Source organism: Hipposideros armiger, unplaced genomic scaffold, assembly GCF_001890085.2.
Source record: "Hipposideros armiger isolate ML-2016 unplaced genomic scaffold, ASM189008v1 scaffold_92, whole genome shotgun sequence".
NCBI classification, from domain to species: Eukaryota; Metazoa; Chordata; class Mammalia; order Chiroptera; family Hipposideridae; genus Hipposideros; species Hipposideros armiger.
In genome coordinates this window covers 1,304,169-1,320,469 of record NW_017731442.1, presented here as the reverse complement: position 1 = coordinate 1,320,469, position 16,301 = coordinate 1,304,169, and the positions used below count along the sequence as shown (strand labels likewise).

General features: G+C 49.1%; 1 protein-coding gene across 1 annotated transcript; it reads right to left on the bottom strand.

The window, feature by feature from the left end:
* Nucleotides 1–221: 221 nt before the first annotated feature.
* Nucleotides 222–8,501, bottom strand: VPS18 (VPS18 core subunit of CORVET and HOPS complexes). The gene is made up of 5 exons (XM_019645077.1): nucleotides 8,032–8,501; nucleotides 6,660–6,801; nucleotides 4,305–4,396; nucleotides 2,279–4,149; nucleotides 222–1,556 (listed from the first exon to the last, which is right to left on the bottom strand). Exons 1-5 carry the CDS (start codon nucleotides 8,120–8,122, stop codon nucleotides 831–833), a joined length of 2,922 nt encoding a protein of 973 aa, XP_019500622.1. The 5' UTR covers nucleotides 8,123–8,501; the 3' UTR covers nucleotides 222–830.
* Nucleotides 8,502–16,301: the final 7,800 nt, after the last annotated feature.

The window sequence follows — 16,301 nt, the reverse complement described above, 5'->3', positions numbered from 1 at the left end:
CCAACAGAAGCCTGGTGCCAGAGAGGATAGAGTGGAGACACAAAGAAGCCAGCAGGAAATGGCAAAATCGTTGTCGCACCTCCAGATGAAGGTGCAATGGCCAAGGCTTGAAAGCATGCAGGGACCTGGCAGCTTCCCTGTGGCATCCCAACCCCTCCTGGAGATCACTCACACCATTTAGGCCAGCATCAACACAAAGCTATCAACTCCAGGGCCACCAGTGCAGTACAGACAGTTTAATGCTTTCCATCCCATCAACAGCTCCCACTGTTCTCCATGAGGCCCTCTGCCCAGGACACCCCTCACACTGGAGCCCCAGTGTGCACAAGAGCATGCCCACCATCAGCACCACCTTTCCTACCCACCATGCCCAGAACTCGGAGGGGCTGTCTTTTCATTTCTAGGACCTGGGGTCAGACAGAAGACAGGGCTTTTTCTGAGAAGAGGCACAGAGTGAAAAAGAGGAATGGTACTCTCACTCTAGAAGGTGAACAGGACGTGTGGGACAGTGAAAAGGAAAAACGAGCTGTTAGATGCAGGGGGTCAGGAATTCGGTCAGAATTGGACTTCTCTGGGCTAAGGACCTCTACTGGGAGGCAGGCTGATACCCTGGTGTAACAGCAGCTCTAAGGCAGCTCTGAAGAACCGCACAAGCAGCCGGCAGGTGTTCAGAGTTGACACCTTATGGGAGACAGCTATAATTCTACAACCCCTGACAGTCAAAGCCCAGCAGTCTCCAGATGACTTGAGACACACTATGGTGTGACCTTCCCAAGAGGGAGCAAACAGCTAACCCAACTGCCTGCCCACCCAACAAGGGTGACACCCTCCTATAGCCAACTGAGGTGCTCCTCCTCGTAGCGCTGGGGATCGATGAAGGGCCGGTCAATAGAGCGGATCATCAGCTCCCCACAGTACACGCACTCAGCAGCCACCAGTTCATCTAGGTCAGCCTTGAGCTGTTCCCGGCTGGGTCCCCCAGCGGCAGCCCCACCCTCGGCCTCCTTCACTCGGGCAGAGCCCTTGGTGGGGGGTGGGGCAGTCCCAAGCTTTCGCTGCAGCTCCTCCAGCCGGGCCTGTTTGTAGGCAGGCAGACCGGGCCGCACAGCCTGCAACAGGCAGTCAGCATGGAACATGTGGCCACAGAGGAAGAGGTAAAAAGGGCGGTTGAGCAGGGGGAAGTCGCAGGTGGCACATTTGTCCTGGGGCTCCACAGTGCCGTAGCGGCCCCGCAGCTCTTGCAGGTCTCGCCGGATGCGCTGGGCACTGGCTGTGGCCTCTTCCATCTCCCGCTGTAGCTCCTGGATGTGGTGGTTGTAGGCCTTCAGTGAGCTGCAGATGGCCTCCTTGAAGTGGTCAATGGTGACGAAGTCAGGAAAGAAGGGCAGCACGTCCTCAATCTTGAGCAGGGGGCAGCTGGCCAGGCAGGCCATGGCCGTCTGCACATCCTCCTCCTCCTGCACCACGTGCCGGGCAATCTTCAGCCACAGCTTCTTGCGCAGTTCCTCATCATCCTCAGGCAGGTCAGCACACTGCTTGGCCAGATCCACATCCACCTGAGGGGAGATCGTGTGTGTTAAGAGTCAAGACCCCTCTCCACCCAGGAGACCCCGTAGGAGAGACAGATGCCCCGGGAGACCCTGGGCCTGAGGAGAGGCCCCAAGGCAGGAGTCCCAGCACTCCTTCCTGGTAGTGAGGCAGGGATTCTGGGGGCTGGGATAGGTACCTGTCTCAGTGATGGGCTTGTCCCCGTCACAGCTTTGTAAAAGCTACTTATACTGGTGGGGCTTCAATTTTAGTGAGTTTAAAAATTACCTGGGAAACGCAATAGAAATACAGATTTTTGGGCCCCGCCCACAGACATTCTCATTCAGTTAAGTCCTTTAGGTGATAATTCATGATTTGAGAAATGTCACTCAGCATCCTCCCCTTCTGCAACTGTGACTATAATACGATAGCTAGCATGTATGGAGAACTTACCTAAGCACCAGGCCTCTTCTGAGTGCTTTTCATGCACAGTAGTTTAATCAACCCTATGAGGAAAGTACTACAATATTACCCCCATTTTGTAGCTGAATAATCTGAGGCACAGAGAGGTTCAGAAACTGGCCCGAGAGGCAGAATCAGAATTTAAATCCTGACTTCAGAATCCATGTTCTTAACCCCTATATTACAGCACCTCTCTACAAAGGAAGCCAGCATCCCCTAGCCACAGTCACTCCCCAACCCTTCAGCATCTGAAGCTATTATTCTCTAGAACCGTGTTAGATTGGCTCACCTGCAGGGCCAGGTCCACGGCCTCCTCATACAGCTCCAGGACCTTGTAGACGTGGACACAGGCACGGTGGTGGCCATGCTCAGCGCAGAGCCTCAGCGCGTACTTGAGGTCATAATGCACTCGGTGTGGGCTGGCCCCCGCCTGCTCGAGGTAGGCTAGTAGTGAGGCTGGCTGGCCTCGGGCATAAAGTGATAGCAGGTAATTATGAATGGCCTGCTCAGTCTCACCCAGCACATTTACGCAGAACTCCATGTAGCGGATGGCCTGGCTCACCTGCTGGGCCTCGCCACCCTGGCTGTAGTTCACCAGGGCAGGGATGAGCTGCCGGGCATCCAACCGACTGCCCATCTCAATCCAGGCATCCACCAGCTGGCGGGGGATGTGACGGATGAGAATGGGCGAGAACTTGTAGAAAAGCTGGGGGTCCCGGTGGCGGGCAAGTACGGCCAGGGCCTCTTCATAGGCTTCATGTTGGCAGTGGTATGCTACCACCCGCTCGTAGTCCTGCATGATCACAGCAAAGTATACCATGTGTTCCGTGTCCCCGTGGCTGGCGAGCAGCTCGTGGATGGAGGCCCGGCTGGCAAAGAGCCACTCCTTGTGTCGGGGGCTGCTGACGAAGGCACGGAAGCGCTCCCGTGTTTCCCGGTAGAGGTTCAGGGCCTCTGGGTCACCCTGCAGAGCCCCAAGCCGGCTCAGGTAGAGCTCTGTCAGCCAGGTGGTCAGCAGCGTGGCCTGGGTACGCTCAGTTGGCTTCAAACTGGTCAGTTTTCGCTGCAGGAACTCAGCCAGAGCCTCCTCCTGTCGGGCCTCCAAGAACTTGAGGGCAATCTCCTCAAAGTAGCTCTGGGTCAGGGCATAGCAGCGGGCGCTCTCCAGGTAACGATGCTGGCGAAAGCAGAAATCGGCCTCCCGAGCCAGGACCGTGTCCAGGCAGTCAGGCCGCTCTCGACAATACTCTTTGGCCAGATCGAAGCGGTTCATATCCAGGTAGGTGCGCCAAACATCCCGAGCCTCCCGCTGCACATGGTAGCGGAAGACAGCCCGCTCGGTGTAGGCCCACAGTTGGCCCGTGGAAGAGTCCTTCACCATGTGCTTCAGTGGGCCGAACTTCTCCAAGAAGTGATCCCGCAGCACCACCTGCCCTGTCAGCGTGCATACTGCCTCCACCCGGTCTGCCAGCAGCAGCAGGAAGTGGAACTGGGTCAGGACGATGGCCAGGGGTGGGCTGGCCCCAGGACCTACCCCCTCTGGGTACTCCCAGACTCGCTCCTCGCTCAGCACGGTGTCAGGACGCCCATTGTCCAATGCTCCGTACAACACGCCATCCCCCATCATCCAGGCGAAGGCTCGCGGTGCAGAGCGCAATTTGGGAGTATAGAAGGCCAATTCACTGTAGCCCAGACTGCTGGGGAACTCCCGGAAGGGTGGTGGGTGGTCAGTGTAGGCAGCAAAGAGCCCTGTGAAGCCCTGGGCCTCAGCTCCCTCTGCTGCTCGGCCTATGAACTGGAAGAGGCGCTGCCGAGTGGTGGCAATAACAAAGATACGCCCATCAGGGCCCCGCTCCGCCTCGAGGGAGCACACCGGTGCTGGACCTCCTTCTTCATTTAGCACATACAATGGACGGAAGTAGAGATCTGGGGCAGGGCCGAAAAGCCCACCCTCACTGGCTGAGAGCTCTGCTTCAAAGATCTGGCCTTGGGCAGTGCCGACCAGGATGGGGCCTGTGCTGCTCTCAGTGCCCAGTGCTTTGTTCCAACCCACACTCTCCACCAGCTGCCCCTTCCAACGTGCCAGTGGCCGTACCTTCTGTCCATTACGGTTCACGTAGAGGACCTCAGTGCTGTTCAGAGCAATCAGCAGGTGAGAACCTAGAGTGGGGGAGAGCATGGCACCCTAGAAGATGCTGCCATTCCCACCCTGAGCCTCCTCCTTGCCCCTACCAGCCTCAGATCCCACCCACCCAGGCAGTGACTTAACCTCAGCCTTACCCCACCCCCCACCTCAGACCTCTACCACCACTTACCAGTATGGTCCAGGAACATCTTATGAACTTTGGCATCATCTTTGCGCCCCAGCTCCACGTGGTTGGGTTCATTTGCCTTGCCCAAGTCAATGCTGTCGGAGCAAGAGTCACAGCATCACTCCAGAGAAGGGCAGAGCCCTTTTTAAAATAACAGACGTCTTTATAACTTGATGAAACCCACAGCCTTTCTTTCCTGACATCTACATATACACTAAAACTCTGAATACAATCCCAAGGGAACTCTAAAACATGTACAGAGTCCTACTTAAGAGCCTTCAGCTCTGAGAATTCCCCCACCTCATTTTGAGAAGTCACTAAGCAGAAAAGCCTTTTCTCTCTGCTCAACAGATCTCCAGTGCATCTGGGAAGACGGGCAGGGGTCTCCCAGGTTGGTGGGGTAAAAAATGAACAACAAATAGTAGCTAATGGTTACTGAGCACTTTCTATGTATCAAGCACCATGCCAAGAGTTTAATCTGGTGTGATCTCAATGAATCTTCACAATAACCTTGAGGGGTGTTCCTGTTTGATTTATATTTTCCTTATTAAATTCTCTTCAAATTATACGCTCCTTCTACCTAAAGAAATCAGTGCAAAGATGTATAAAGAAAAGGTTAATAATTTTTCAAACCCCCATTAATCCCAATGGAGAAACTGATGTTAACATCTTTCTCCATGCTCATAACATAAATAGGGTTGTTTTGTCACTATTTTTACAAAAAATGCCTTCATACTGTGTATATGTATGTGTATGTGTGTGTGTGTGTGTGTGTACTAATTTATAACTTTCTTTTCTCAGGTTTTTAATATCAATATGTCAAGTAATTTGCTAATCCAGGTCTATCTGATTCTTAATGATATTTCATGAATATCCCACTGGGTCAACAGAATCAGCTCTAACTCAATGTCTTAATAATTGCATAATATTCCCTTTTATGGCTGAACCATAATTTAATTATCATTTTCCTGGTGATGGGCAGTCAGCTCGGGTCCAGTTTTTCTTACCATAAATAATGCTATAATCAAGATCCTTGCAAACTGGTACTTTTCTTTCTATGGTTATGTATTCCCCCCAAATGGGATTGCTGGGTCAAAGTTATATATATTTAAAATTTTAATAGACATTGCCACGTTACTTTTCCAAAAGATGGTGGCAATTTATACTCTCATCAGCAATATATGATAACTCATTTCTGTATATCTTCACCAGCACCACATATTACTGTTTTTAATTTTTGCCAATCTGATAGGTTTTTTTAAAAATGGCATTTTACTATTATTTTAATTTGCATTTCCCAGAGGTTAAAAATATTTTCACATGTTTAGTAGAAATTTAGAGTTTCTCCTCTGTGAACTGCTTGTTTATATTCTTTGCCCCCCCCTTTTCTACTAAGTTGTCTTCTTATTAACTTATAAGAGCTTTTTAAGAAACAAAGATGTAAGCTGTCACATGGAAAACATTATTTTCCCACCATCTTTTGTCTTGACCTGATTCATATGCTTTTTTGGTTTGTTTGTTTTTTTGGCACAATACCAATTACTATGTGGTCAAATATATCTACGTTTTTCCTTGTGGCATCCGGGTTTTCTAGCTTAAGTAAGAAGGTATTCCTTCAGCCCAAGAACATAGAAATTTATTAAATTTATTTTAGTATTCACATTTTTTACATTTAAATAGTTATTCCACCTAGAATTCATTTTTGTGATAGAGGCTTAGCTCTGTTTTTTTTTAGTTTTTTATTTTTTTTTATTATTAGTTTCAGGTGTACAGAACAATACAACAGTTATCCTTTTCACCCCTCACAAAGTAACAAACCCCCTCCCCCCATCAACTGCCCTCCCACCCCTGATGTCATATTTATCTATTACAATTCCATTGACTCCATTCCCAGGCTTAACTCTGTTTTATCCCAGATGGTTACTCCAGACAGATAAACAATTTGCTAACACCTTTGTCATGTATTTTATTTATTTATTTATGTATTTATTTATTTCCAGTTTTATTAAGATACATTATTTCCATTTAGAGTGGATTTATTTCAGGACTCTAGACAGTTCCACCGATCCATGTAACTAACTTGATGGGTTGGTACTATCTTTAACAGATGAAGGGGCACATTTAGAGAGACTAGGTGACTTGTTAAAGATTCCATAGCTGGTAAGTGGGAGAGTCGGGATCTGGGTCTAGGTCTATCTGATTCTGAACCACATTGGTTCTCTTTGGGAAAGATATTTCCTGAAAATTCCAAATCAATTGTTTCACCTACCCAGATGGGTAGGATGGCTTGAGTAGTTAATAGTCCCCAAATACCACCATTCCACTCCCTAATCCTATACCTTGTGAGCCCTCACTTACCGGAGCAGTGTATCCTTGCCCAGGCTCATACAGAGCTGATTGCAGGAGATGACAAGACTGCTGATACGCTCAGAAGGGGTAAAGTCAATGCGCTGCTTTGTGAATATGGGCACTTCCTTCTCTAGCTGGGCATTCACATACCCTACAGGGGAAGAGCAAAGGAAAGGTTAGCTATGGAAGAGATGGAAGAAGGGCAAGGAGAGGCAACAACAATTAAAAAAACCCCAGTGTTAGGGCCGGCCGAGTGGCTCAGTTGGTTAAGAGCTCGCTCAAGAGTTTGAGCTCTGAGCAACAGTGGTTCGATTCCCGGCCCGAGCTGAGCAGCCACTGAGCTGCCAACAGGCAGCAGGATGGCTCAGCTTAAAAAACAAAACAAAAACAAAAAACCCAGTGCTCCTCTCCACTTTCCCAACATATTCCTACTCCAGGACCTTGATTCACAAACAGATTAATATAAATAGGTCAGATAGTTTGCTAATCACCTCTATGTTAGGGGTCCTGGGCTTTTCCCCACACTTCTGACAGCAGTGAGGGGTTGATTCTTTGAAACCCCATGATGTACCTGCTTCCAGTGGTAATGGAGGAAAGAGTTGGGCATTTTTTCTTATCAGTCTTTGGCCCTGCAATCCCAGCTCAACTAAAGTGACCTAGTTCCACTCTCTCCCCTCCTCCCTGCCCATACAGTAATGCTCTCAGTATGTCTTCAGAAGAATGAAGGCAGGGGGAGTCCTGGAAAACTGTTCCAATCAGTTGGTTAACAAACTGAAGCTACTTTCTCTCTAGCCTTTATTCTCATTCCTTTACCATTGCTCAAAATACCCCAGCATTTCAGACCCCTCTGCCAACTCTGTACTACTTTTCTACATAAATTTCCCTTCAAAACCAGGCTGCACCCAGCTTCAGCAAAGGCCTAAAATATTTCCTTTTCTCCTGTTCAGTGACAAAGTTCCATCTACCATCATCCCTCTTTCACCTACAACATTCTCCTTTCACTAGTTTCTTTGCCCACTCTCTTCCTCCCACCTCAAGAAGGGGCCTGATGGGAAAAGCACAAAATTAGATGAAGCTTGAAGCCTAATCTCAGTTCTCCCAACTACAGCCCTGTGGGCAAGTCACTTCCTTATTTGGGTCCCAGTTCCCTTTTACAAGGACGCTAGTGGCAGGGCCTAGATCATGCGGCTGCTCTTGAAGTTCTTTCAAACTTCGACCACCCACTGATAGGGGCCAAGAGAGCCTGAGGAGAATCGGGGGCCTAGACTCAGACTGCACGTCCAGGAGGTGAACCAGAGACCTTGGAATCGCCCTCCCCACTCCTCCCACACTCAGGTGCCAGGTGAGCTGAGAGGGGCAGCAGCGCCCTCCCCTCCCTTACCCGAGTGGGGGATGCCCACGTTGGGACAGCCGGGCTGCAAGACGGCCGAGCGGGATAGGGAGTCCTCGTATTCATCCAGGATGGACGCCATGGTGTCCGGCCTCTGGACTCTCCGTCCCGGGCCTAGGGATTACAACAGGGCTACCCCCCAGGGACCCCTGTCGCCCCGGATTGTAACCTGCGAGACTCCCCAGCCTCGACAGGGATCTGACAGATCCTGGCGATCCTCTTTAAAATCCTGAGGATTTTCTTGCTCACGCCTTATAGAGCGAGAAGGCCAGGGAGCCCTCCCCCTTGAATCTGGCGCAGTCCTGTACCCCACTCCCGCCCCCAAGGGATCACCGGCTGCATTTAACGGAGCCCACGGGATCCCAACCTCGCCCCGGCAGCTCAGCTGACTCCCGCCCCCGGGACGCGCGCCTATAACGTAACTTCCGGGTACTCAGAACCTCGCGTACGCTGGCGCAGGAACTTCGCTCAGCGGACCACTGGGAGGCCCGGCGAGGGCTGCAGGGGCGGGGCCCGGGCGGGGCCCGGGCTCAGTCCTCCCTTGAGAGCTGGAGCCGCAGGACCGCGGCGGTTCACGGCTTGGGGCGGAGCTCTGGACTCGTCCGTGTTGGAGACCGGACGCATGATGGACAGGCCCTGCTGAACACAAACCTCTCCCTCCTGGACCCTGCTGCAGTTCCGGACTTTGACACCAGGAGGTAATCCTGGCTTTCTCAGCCCGCTTCCTGGACCTGCCCAGCGTCATCCAGCCCCAGCCTCGGAGCCGGTCCCCAGCACCTTTCATGCCCAGGCTTCCCAACCTCAGATAGACCACTCAGCCTCCCTATCCAGCTCTGCTCCCACCTTTCTAAACAGCTCGCTTTAGAAAGGGTCCCCAGGACAACCTTCCATTCCTCAATCTCATGGCTGTCTTGATCCCACCTTCACAAGGCACAGGCAAGCAGTCCTGGCCTCTCTTCTCTCACATCCAGGGGCCCACCAGCTTCCAGAAAGTGGCAGAGCTGGGTGCCCCAGCCAGTGGGAAGCCACATGCTGCCTAACCTGTCTCTAACCTGCTCCGTAGTGGCTTCTCGGTGTGTGTGTGGGGGGGGGGATGACAGAAGGGGCAGCAAAGAAGACAGTACAGCTAAGGGGCTCTAGGCTGTTTCCATCTACTCATTCAACAAATGATGTCAAGCACCTACTCTGTGCCTGCCCTGGGCTAGGTGCTGGGGTTACAGAGATAAATACAGTACCATCCTTGAAGATCATAATCCAGCAGGGGCAATGGGCCATAAATAAATAATCAATGCTAGAAAAGCAATTGATGGATTTGCTCAGAAGGTCTCCCACTCTCTGTACCAGGCACTGTTCCAGGCTCTGGGGGCACAGCAGAGAACAAAATCCACAAAAGTCTCTGCCCTCGTGGGGCGTACCCAGGGACGTAACTATAGCGCTGTGGGAGCACAGAGGAGCTCCTGCAAAACCTGGCAGGAACAAGGGACAAGTGACGTTGGGGGAGGGTGTAGAGTTCTAAGGGGCATAACTACGAGGGTTCAGGTGCCACTGCAGCTGGGTTTTCCTCTTCCACCCACCTAGGCAACCCAGAGTCTTCCTTTCTGGGGCCCATGGACTCCACTTTGCTAAAGAGGAAGGCTCTTGACCAGGGTCACTGCCATCCCTGCTTTAACGGGTAGCCCAAGAGTAATGACTAAGTGTGCCCCATTTACTTTCTTTTTTTTTTTTGGTTAAAGATTTTTATTGGGGAATTGGGGGAAGGGGAACAGACAAGTTGCTGTCGTTTTGTTCTTCAGTCTAGTTGTGGAGGACGTTGCTTCACTGGCCCAAGTTGGCACCATCATTGCGCTCTTCCCGGGCGAGGCAGATCAGTCGCCGGCTTCTGGACAGCCCTTCATGGCGGCTGCTGGCCGCTCACGCTAGCTGCTGGCTACCCACAGTAGCCCATGGCAACCCACTTGCCGTAGCTGGCGACTCCTGGCAGCCCAGCTCCAGGTTGAGCTGTTGTTCAGCATCTTAGCTGTAGAGGGCAGTGTCACTGGCCCTCATATGTGGGAACTGAACCGGGGCCCTCTGGCATCCCAGGCCAGCTCTTAACCAACACGCCACTCGGCCGGCTCCCCTCTTTACTTTCAAAGTGCCCAGGTTTGCACGTACATTGTGTGGTCACACTACTCTTGCCAAACTTCCCTGCCAGGCTTAGAGGACTGGGCGCTCACCAGCTCCTACTGAGGGTTCTCTGGGCCTGTGGCCAGAAGTGGCTCTCCCCCACCCAGCGGTGCTGCCTTAAGCTAGGTTGAGCAGAGAAGGTGCCAGAGCTGTGCGGTAGGCAGGAGGTTTCCACCCTGGGAAAAGTGATTCCAACCAGGGAGTTGCTATGCTCCTGCATAAGGCTCCACCCCAGATGACCTGCATTATAGAAAACACAAATAGGTACCGCCAAAGATCCAATAATCATAAAAGATACATTCCATATGTCAAGCACCAAACTAAGTACCTAATATTCATTGTTATTTTATTTTACGTGCACGCTAATGCTACACAGTAGGCACTGCTCTTTTCCCCACGTTACAAAAGCAGAAAACGAAATTCAGATGGTGGAGCAACTTGTCCAGAGTCATGTGGCCAGGAAGTGAGGAACCAAGAGGCAATATTCAAATCCAATCACACTGTCCATGCCCCCAGTGCAAGCTGAGGGAAGAGGGGTCTAGCTGATTCCTCAGATATGGACTGTGCAGAGTGTTCCTGCTGCACGGAGACAGTCAGCATGGGGCGAGGGTATCTCAGGGATATAGAGTCCTTCCAGCTGCCTCCTCACTGTTCCCAAAACCTTCCTGTTGGGCTCCACTGCTCTCTGGTATGTATGGGGTGGGCCCTAAGTGGGCCTTGCTTGCTAGAGACTCAGTACATGATTACAGCAGTATTCCTCCACATACTCACTCCTCAGTCCTTAGGCTGGACTTTGTAATAAGACCAGCCTTCTTATCCCTGCCGAGTCACTCACTAACTGTGACACGGTGCACATTTGTTGCTCTTAGCTTCAGTTTTCTCATCTACAGAAATAGATATAATGATACTTACCTAGGAGGTCTGTGTTGATGAGTAATGAGGTGATCTAAGAGAAAGCTCATGGCTATAGTATCATGTCTAACAAAAAACATGTACTCAATAAACTTGAAATGTAGCTTTAATCTGACAGTCATTCTCAAGTCCACCTCCTCCCTGGACCACAACCTCCCTCTCAGAACTGCTATGGCTTTTCTTGTGCTGGCCACTGACTGGCACTTAATTATGCAGCTTGGGCACCCTACTTTAATATAACAGAATCTGATTGTGGAGAATCATCTGAAGATTGCTGAGCACAGGAATACAGAGATGCCTTAGGGAATTCACAGCTGCAGATACAGGTCCACCAGCTTCTACCCCTCAAAATCCATGTGGTAGTTGCCATGAGACAGGTAAGGGCTGACTGCTAGGCCAGGGAGAGAGGACAGGTGTACAAAAGCAGGTGGATTTGAGCTAGGACTTGAAGTGCATGTATGGTTTCCAAAGGCTAAAAAGGAAAGGCATTGGACAGGCCTCCAGAAAACCAAGAGCAAAGGCCTGCAAACAGTGTGACGTTTGAGGACTAAAAGCTAGAGCACTGGGGGAGCAGGGCAGTTGAGGAAATGGGACCAGCTGTGGCCAGATTGTGAAAGCTAGTGAATGGGCCCTTGGAAGGCTTTGGTCGGGGATAAGATCATCTGATGTGAGTTCTAGAAAGATGGGTGGTGGTTTGGGTGGAGTCCACATCAGAAAGGTTGAGACCTGAGGCAGAAGCAAGAGAAGTGGTGAGGGTACAGCCTGAAGAAAAAGAGTAGACTAGGTAGACTCTGGGGAGACGTTTCTGAGGAAGGGCCCACTGGACTTAGTATCAAGTTAGATGTGGGGGCAGGAAAGAGGAAGAGTGCGAGATGGCTCTTGGGAGACCTGGCAGATGGTGCAGTGATACCATTGTCCCGGTGGAGGAAGAGCTGCTGGTGGGGGAGGGTGGGGGAGGGGGAGGGGGAGGTCACATAACTGCATGACTGAGCTCAATCCAAACAGTGGCACATGAGGCCACTGCAAGGCATTAACTGGAAGAGACCCAGCACCTGTGGGGCAGTCAATAACTAATAAATGTTTATTAAACAATTCATGAGTGAGCTTTCTCATGCTTCAGTTTCTAGATTTGTAAATGGAAAAACCACCTTATAGCATTGTATTATAGGATATTATGCAAATCACTCAGCATTGTGCCTATATCTAGAAAGTGCTTGACACAAGTTAATTATTAGTAGTAATTGTTGACTGAATGTAGACCCAGACCAAAAAGAATGATTTAGTTGACTTAAGCAAGTAATTCATTTCTTTAAAATACATTTTCTTTTTCAGAATGGCTTTAGATTTACAGAAAAAGTAAGAAAATAGTAAGAGTTTCCGTATACCTCACATCCAGTTTCCCTTATTATGAACATCTAACATTAGTCTGGTACATTTGCTATAATTAGTGAACCAATATTGATATCATTAGCATTAACTAAAGTCCATACTTTATTCAGATTTCCTTACTTTTTACCTAATGTCCTCTTTTTGTTCCAGGATCCCATGCAGGATATCACTTTCTATTTAATTGTCATGTCTCCTTAGGCCCCTCTTGACCATGGCAGTTTTTCAGACTTTCCTTGTTTTTGATGACATTGACAATTTTGAGGACTACTGGCCACATATTTCATAGGATGTTCTCTATTTGAATTTTTCTGATATCTCTTTTTTCATGATTAGCTGGGATTATGGGTTTGGGGAAGGTAAAGTACCATTATCATCACATCATATTAGGGTACATACTATCAACATGACATCACTGTTGATGTTGACCTTGATCACCTAACTGAGGTAGGGTTTGTCAGTTTTCTTCACCATAAAGTTATCCTTTCCTCCGTTTCCATACTGTACTCTTTGGAAGGAAGTCACTATACACAGCCCACATTTAAGGAGTGGGGATTTATGCTTCTTTGAGGGGAAAGTGTAAATCATTTGGAATTCTTCTGCATGGGAGATTTAGGAATTAGTTTTAAAATTTAATTTGTATTTTAATCATCATGATATATGTATACATTTTAAAACAGAGCTACAAGATTTATTAAGGAAACTGAGCAGTCCTTTGCCTCATCTCCAGTTAAACTCCATTGGGTCTATTCTCATCTCTCAGTGCTGATCTACAGATATTCCCAGAATGCACCCTGCTACTCCAGACACTTGGGTATTTAGTCTTGGAGGTTTGCCCCCTCTGTACTGACTTCCCCGATATTCTTACCCCTGCCATGATCAGGGTCCTTCCTCGGTGCTCCCCGAGTCCCCTGTGCTGATCACCCTGCATTACAACTGCCTGGTAACTTTTCTCTCTATTTCTATCTCTCCTCTCCCTTCCTTCCCCTTCTTCTTCTTCTCCCTACCTCCCCCTTCCTCTCCCTCTCTTTCTCTTCTCCTTCTTCTTCCCACTCCCCTCTCCTCCCTCTTCCTCCCTGGGCTGACAATGGATAAGCTCCCTGAGGGCAGGGACAGGTGTCTTGTACACCCCCCTCCTGGGACAGGGTGTAGCACATTATTGACCCCTGTTAAAATAAGTGAATGCTGAAGGAAAGAAAGCCCTCAGCTCACTCAGAACACCTCTTCACACTCTTTACAGGAGGTTGCAAATCTCTTCTTCCTGTTTGGTTCCCTTCCAGATGTTTCCAAACCTACCTGAATCTGCCTAAATCTCAAACAGCCTTCTCCTTCCCGGGTTACTGTCATTTCCTCTCTCACTGAGTGAATGTCAAAGTCCCGCCCAACGCATGTGCAGACCCAGTCTGCCCTCTCTCTTCCCCACCACCTTCTCGAGTTGTAGGCTCCGCGGCCTCAGAGAAGCCGCTGGGCAGGAACAAAAAGGATACTTGTCGAGGTGAGAAATAAAAGCATCCTCAGGTCAGCAGTCCTCAAAACTAGGGTTCACTCTTCCTTAGGGGTATGGAAGCCTCTCCCAAGGGGCACAGGATACAAAACAGTTTTAAAACTGTGTGTTCAGAGCCTCAGCTTCCCTTGGCTCTTTCCTAAAACTAACCAGCAGGAAAGGTGCCTGGGAGCAAAGGCAGGTTCCCTTCTGCCTTCCCTGCTTCTACTCATCAAAAGAAAAGAACACCCACCGGCCAGGTGGGTGAAACCGACACCCCCTAGGCCATGGTGCATTGCTTCAGGGCCTAAAAATCTGCAGGGAGACCACTGGAATTACATTGGTATTCCCACAAAAAGAATAAAGACCTGGTAACAAATCCTTTGCACATCAAATGGTTACTGGTTCTTTAATTTGAGTACAGTTTGAGAACTGGTTTTAGCTGACTGAAAAGAAATCACTAATATTTTTGTCATAATTTGGAAGGGGGTCAAATATTCCAGTAACATTGCTATACCAAACCTCCTATCATGCTCATCTACTGACTTATGTGAACAAGGCTTCTCCACATTTACATCAACACAAAACAAAAAATACATAGGAAGAGAACTGATACTGAACTTTGTCTCAATCAAGCATTAGATCCACAAATACACAAGCTAATTGAAAATAAAAATAAAAAAGCTCTATGTATTTCATCAAGAGAGATACAAAATATAAAAAATTATAAAAATATTTTTCTTTTTATGTATAATTGTTTTCATCAAAATGTGTAACATATTTATGTTTTGACTAGTTAAATAATAACTATAAGGGTTCAAAAGAAAATGTTAAGACAGAGAATTTTGCCTCTCATCCTTCCCCCACCCCCGGCCTGACGTACGTCATGCCCCATGCTACCAGTGGCAGCCCTGACTGTAAGGAGATGGTAGCCTAGAACAGTTAAGTGATACTGATTCTCACCACCCTGCCTGACCCCTGAGAAAGAGACACATCCCCTGACACATGAGGGGGTGGGAAAGTGGGTAGTGAATTCAGATCCACCTGGGAGGGGTGAGTGGGAAAAAAAAGACTTAAAGCCTTACAACAAGAAATATAACATTATAATGTTTAAAAAAAATGTATATAGGGCCGGCTGAGTGGCTCATTGGTTAAGAATTGGCTTGGGAGTGCGAGCTCTGAGCAGCAGGGCCACCAGTTCAGATCCCACATGGCCCAGTAACACTGTGCCCTCTACAGCTAAGATGTTGAACAACAGCTCGACCTGGAGCTGGGCTGACATGAGTCATCGGCGAGGGCATAGGCTGCAGTGGGGCTGCAGTGGGCTGCCGTAAGCTACCGTGAGTGCCCAGTAGCCGGCGTGAGTTGCCAACGTGAGCTGCTGTGAGGCGCTGTGAGCGGCCGTCCAGTGGCTGGCGACTTATTTGCCTCAGCCGGGAAGAACACAATGATCACAATATCAACATGGGCCAGTGAAGCAATGTCCTCCACAACTAGACTGAAGAACAAAAGGACAACAACTTGTCTGTTCCCCTTCCCCGATTACCCAGCGCTGTTTCCTCGCCCAATTCCCCAATAAAATCTTTTAAAAAAGAAAAGTATATAATAATTACAAATAATTAGGATAAGGTATCAATAAAAACTTTCAAGCATAACATACATTACAGTAAGATAGAAAGGACACATTGAAAGAGAAAATAAATAACAAAATTTCCAACTGTTAGAGAAGAGTATTCACATATTTTATTTTTATTTTATTTATTTATTATAAAGATTTTATTGGGGAATTGGGGCAGGGGAACAGACAAGTTGCTGTCCTTTTGTTCTTCAGTGTAGTTGTGGAGGATGTTGCTTCACTGGCCCACGTTGGTATTATGATCATTGCGCTCTTCCCGGCTGAGGCAGTCGGTTGCTGGCCGTTGGATGGCCGCTCATAGCGGCTCACAGCAGCTCTCGCGGCTGCCGGCCACTCCCGCTGACTGCCAGTCACTCATACTAGCGTGTGGCAGCCCACTGCAGCCCACTGCAGCCCCACTGCAGCCCACAATGTCACCAGCGACTCACATCAGCCCAGCTCCAGGTCGAGCTATTGTTCACCATCTTAGCTGTAGAGGGTGCAGCGTCACTGGTCCCCATGTGGGATCTGAACCAGTGGCCCTGCTGCTCAGAGCTCACAATCCCAAGCCAATTCTTAACCAACTGAGCCACTCGGCTGGCCCAACACATTTTTTTTTTTTAAGATTTTTATTGGGGAATTGGGGGGATGGGAACAGTGCTGGGGAATTGGGGGAAGGGGAACAGACAAGTTGCTGTC

Bases quoted from the DNA above. Each gene is read 5' to 3' on its own strand.
- VPS18 (XM_019645077.1), bottom strand. From the start codon at position 8,122: ATGGCGTCCATCCTGGATGAATACGAGGACTCCCTATCCCGCTCGGCC. The intron at 4,397-6,659 runs GTAAGTGAGGGC...TTGCTCCGACAG, and splicing joins GGCAAGGATACACTGCTCCG to CATTGACTTGGGCAAGGCAA. The intron at 4,150-4,304 runs GTAAGTGGTGGT...CCCCCACTCTAG, and splicing joins GATGTTCCTGGACCATACTG to GTTCTCACCTGCTGATTGCT.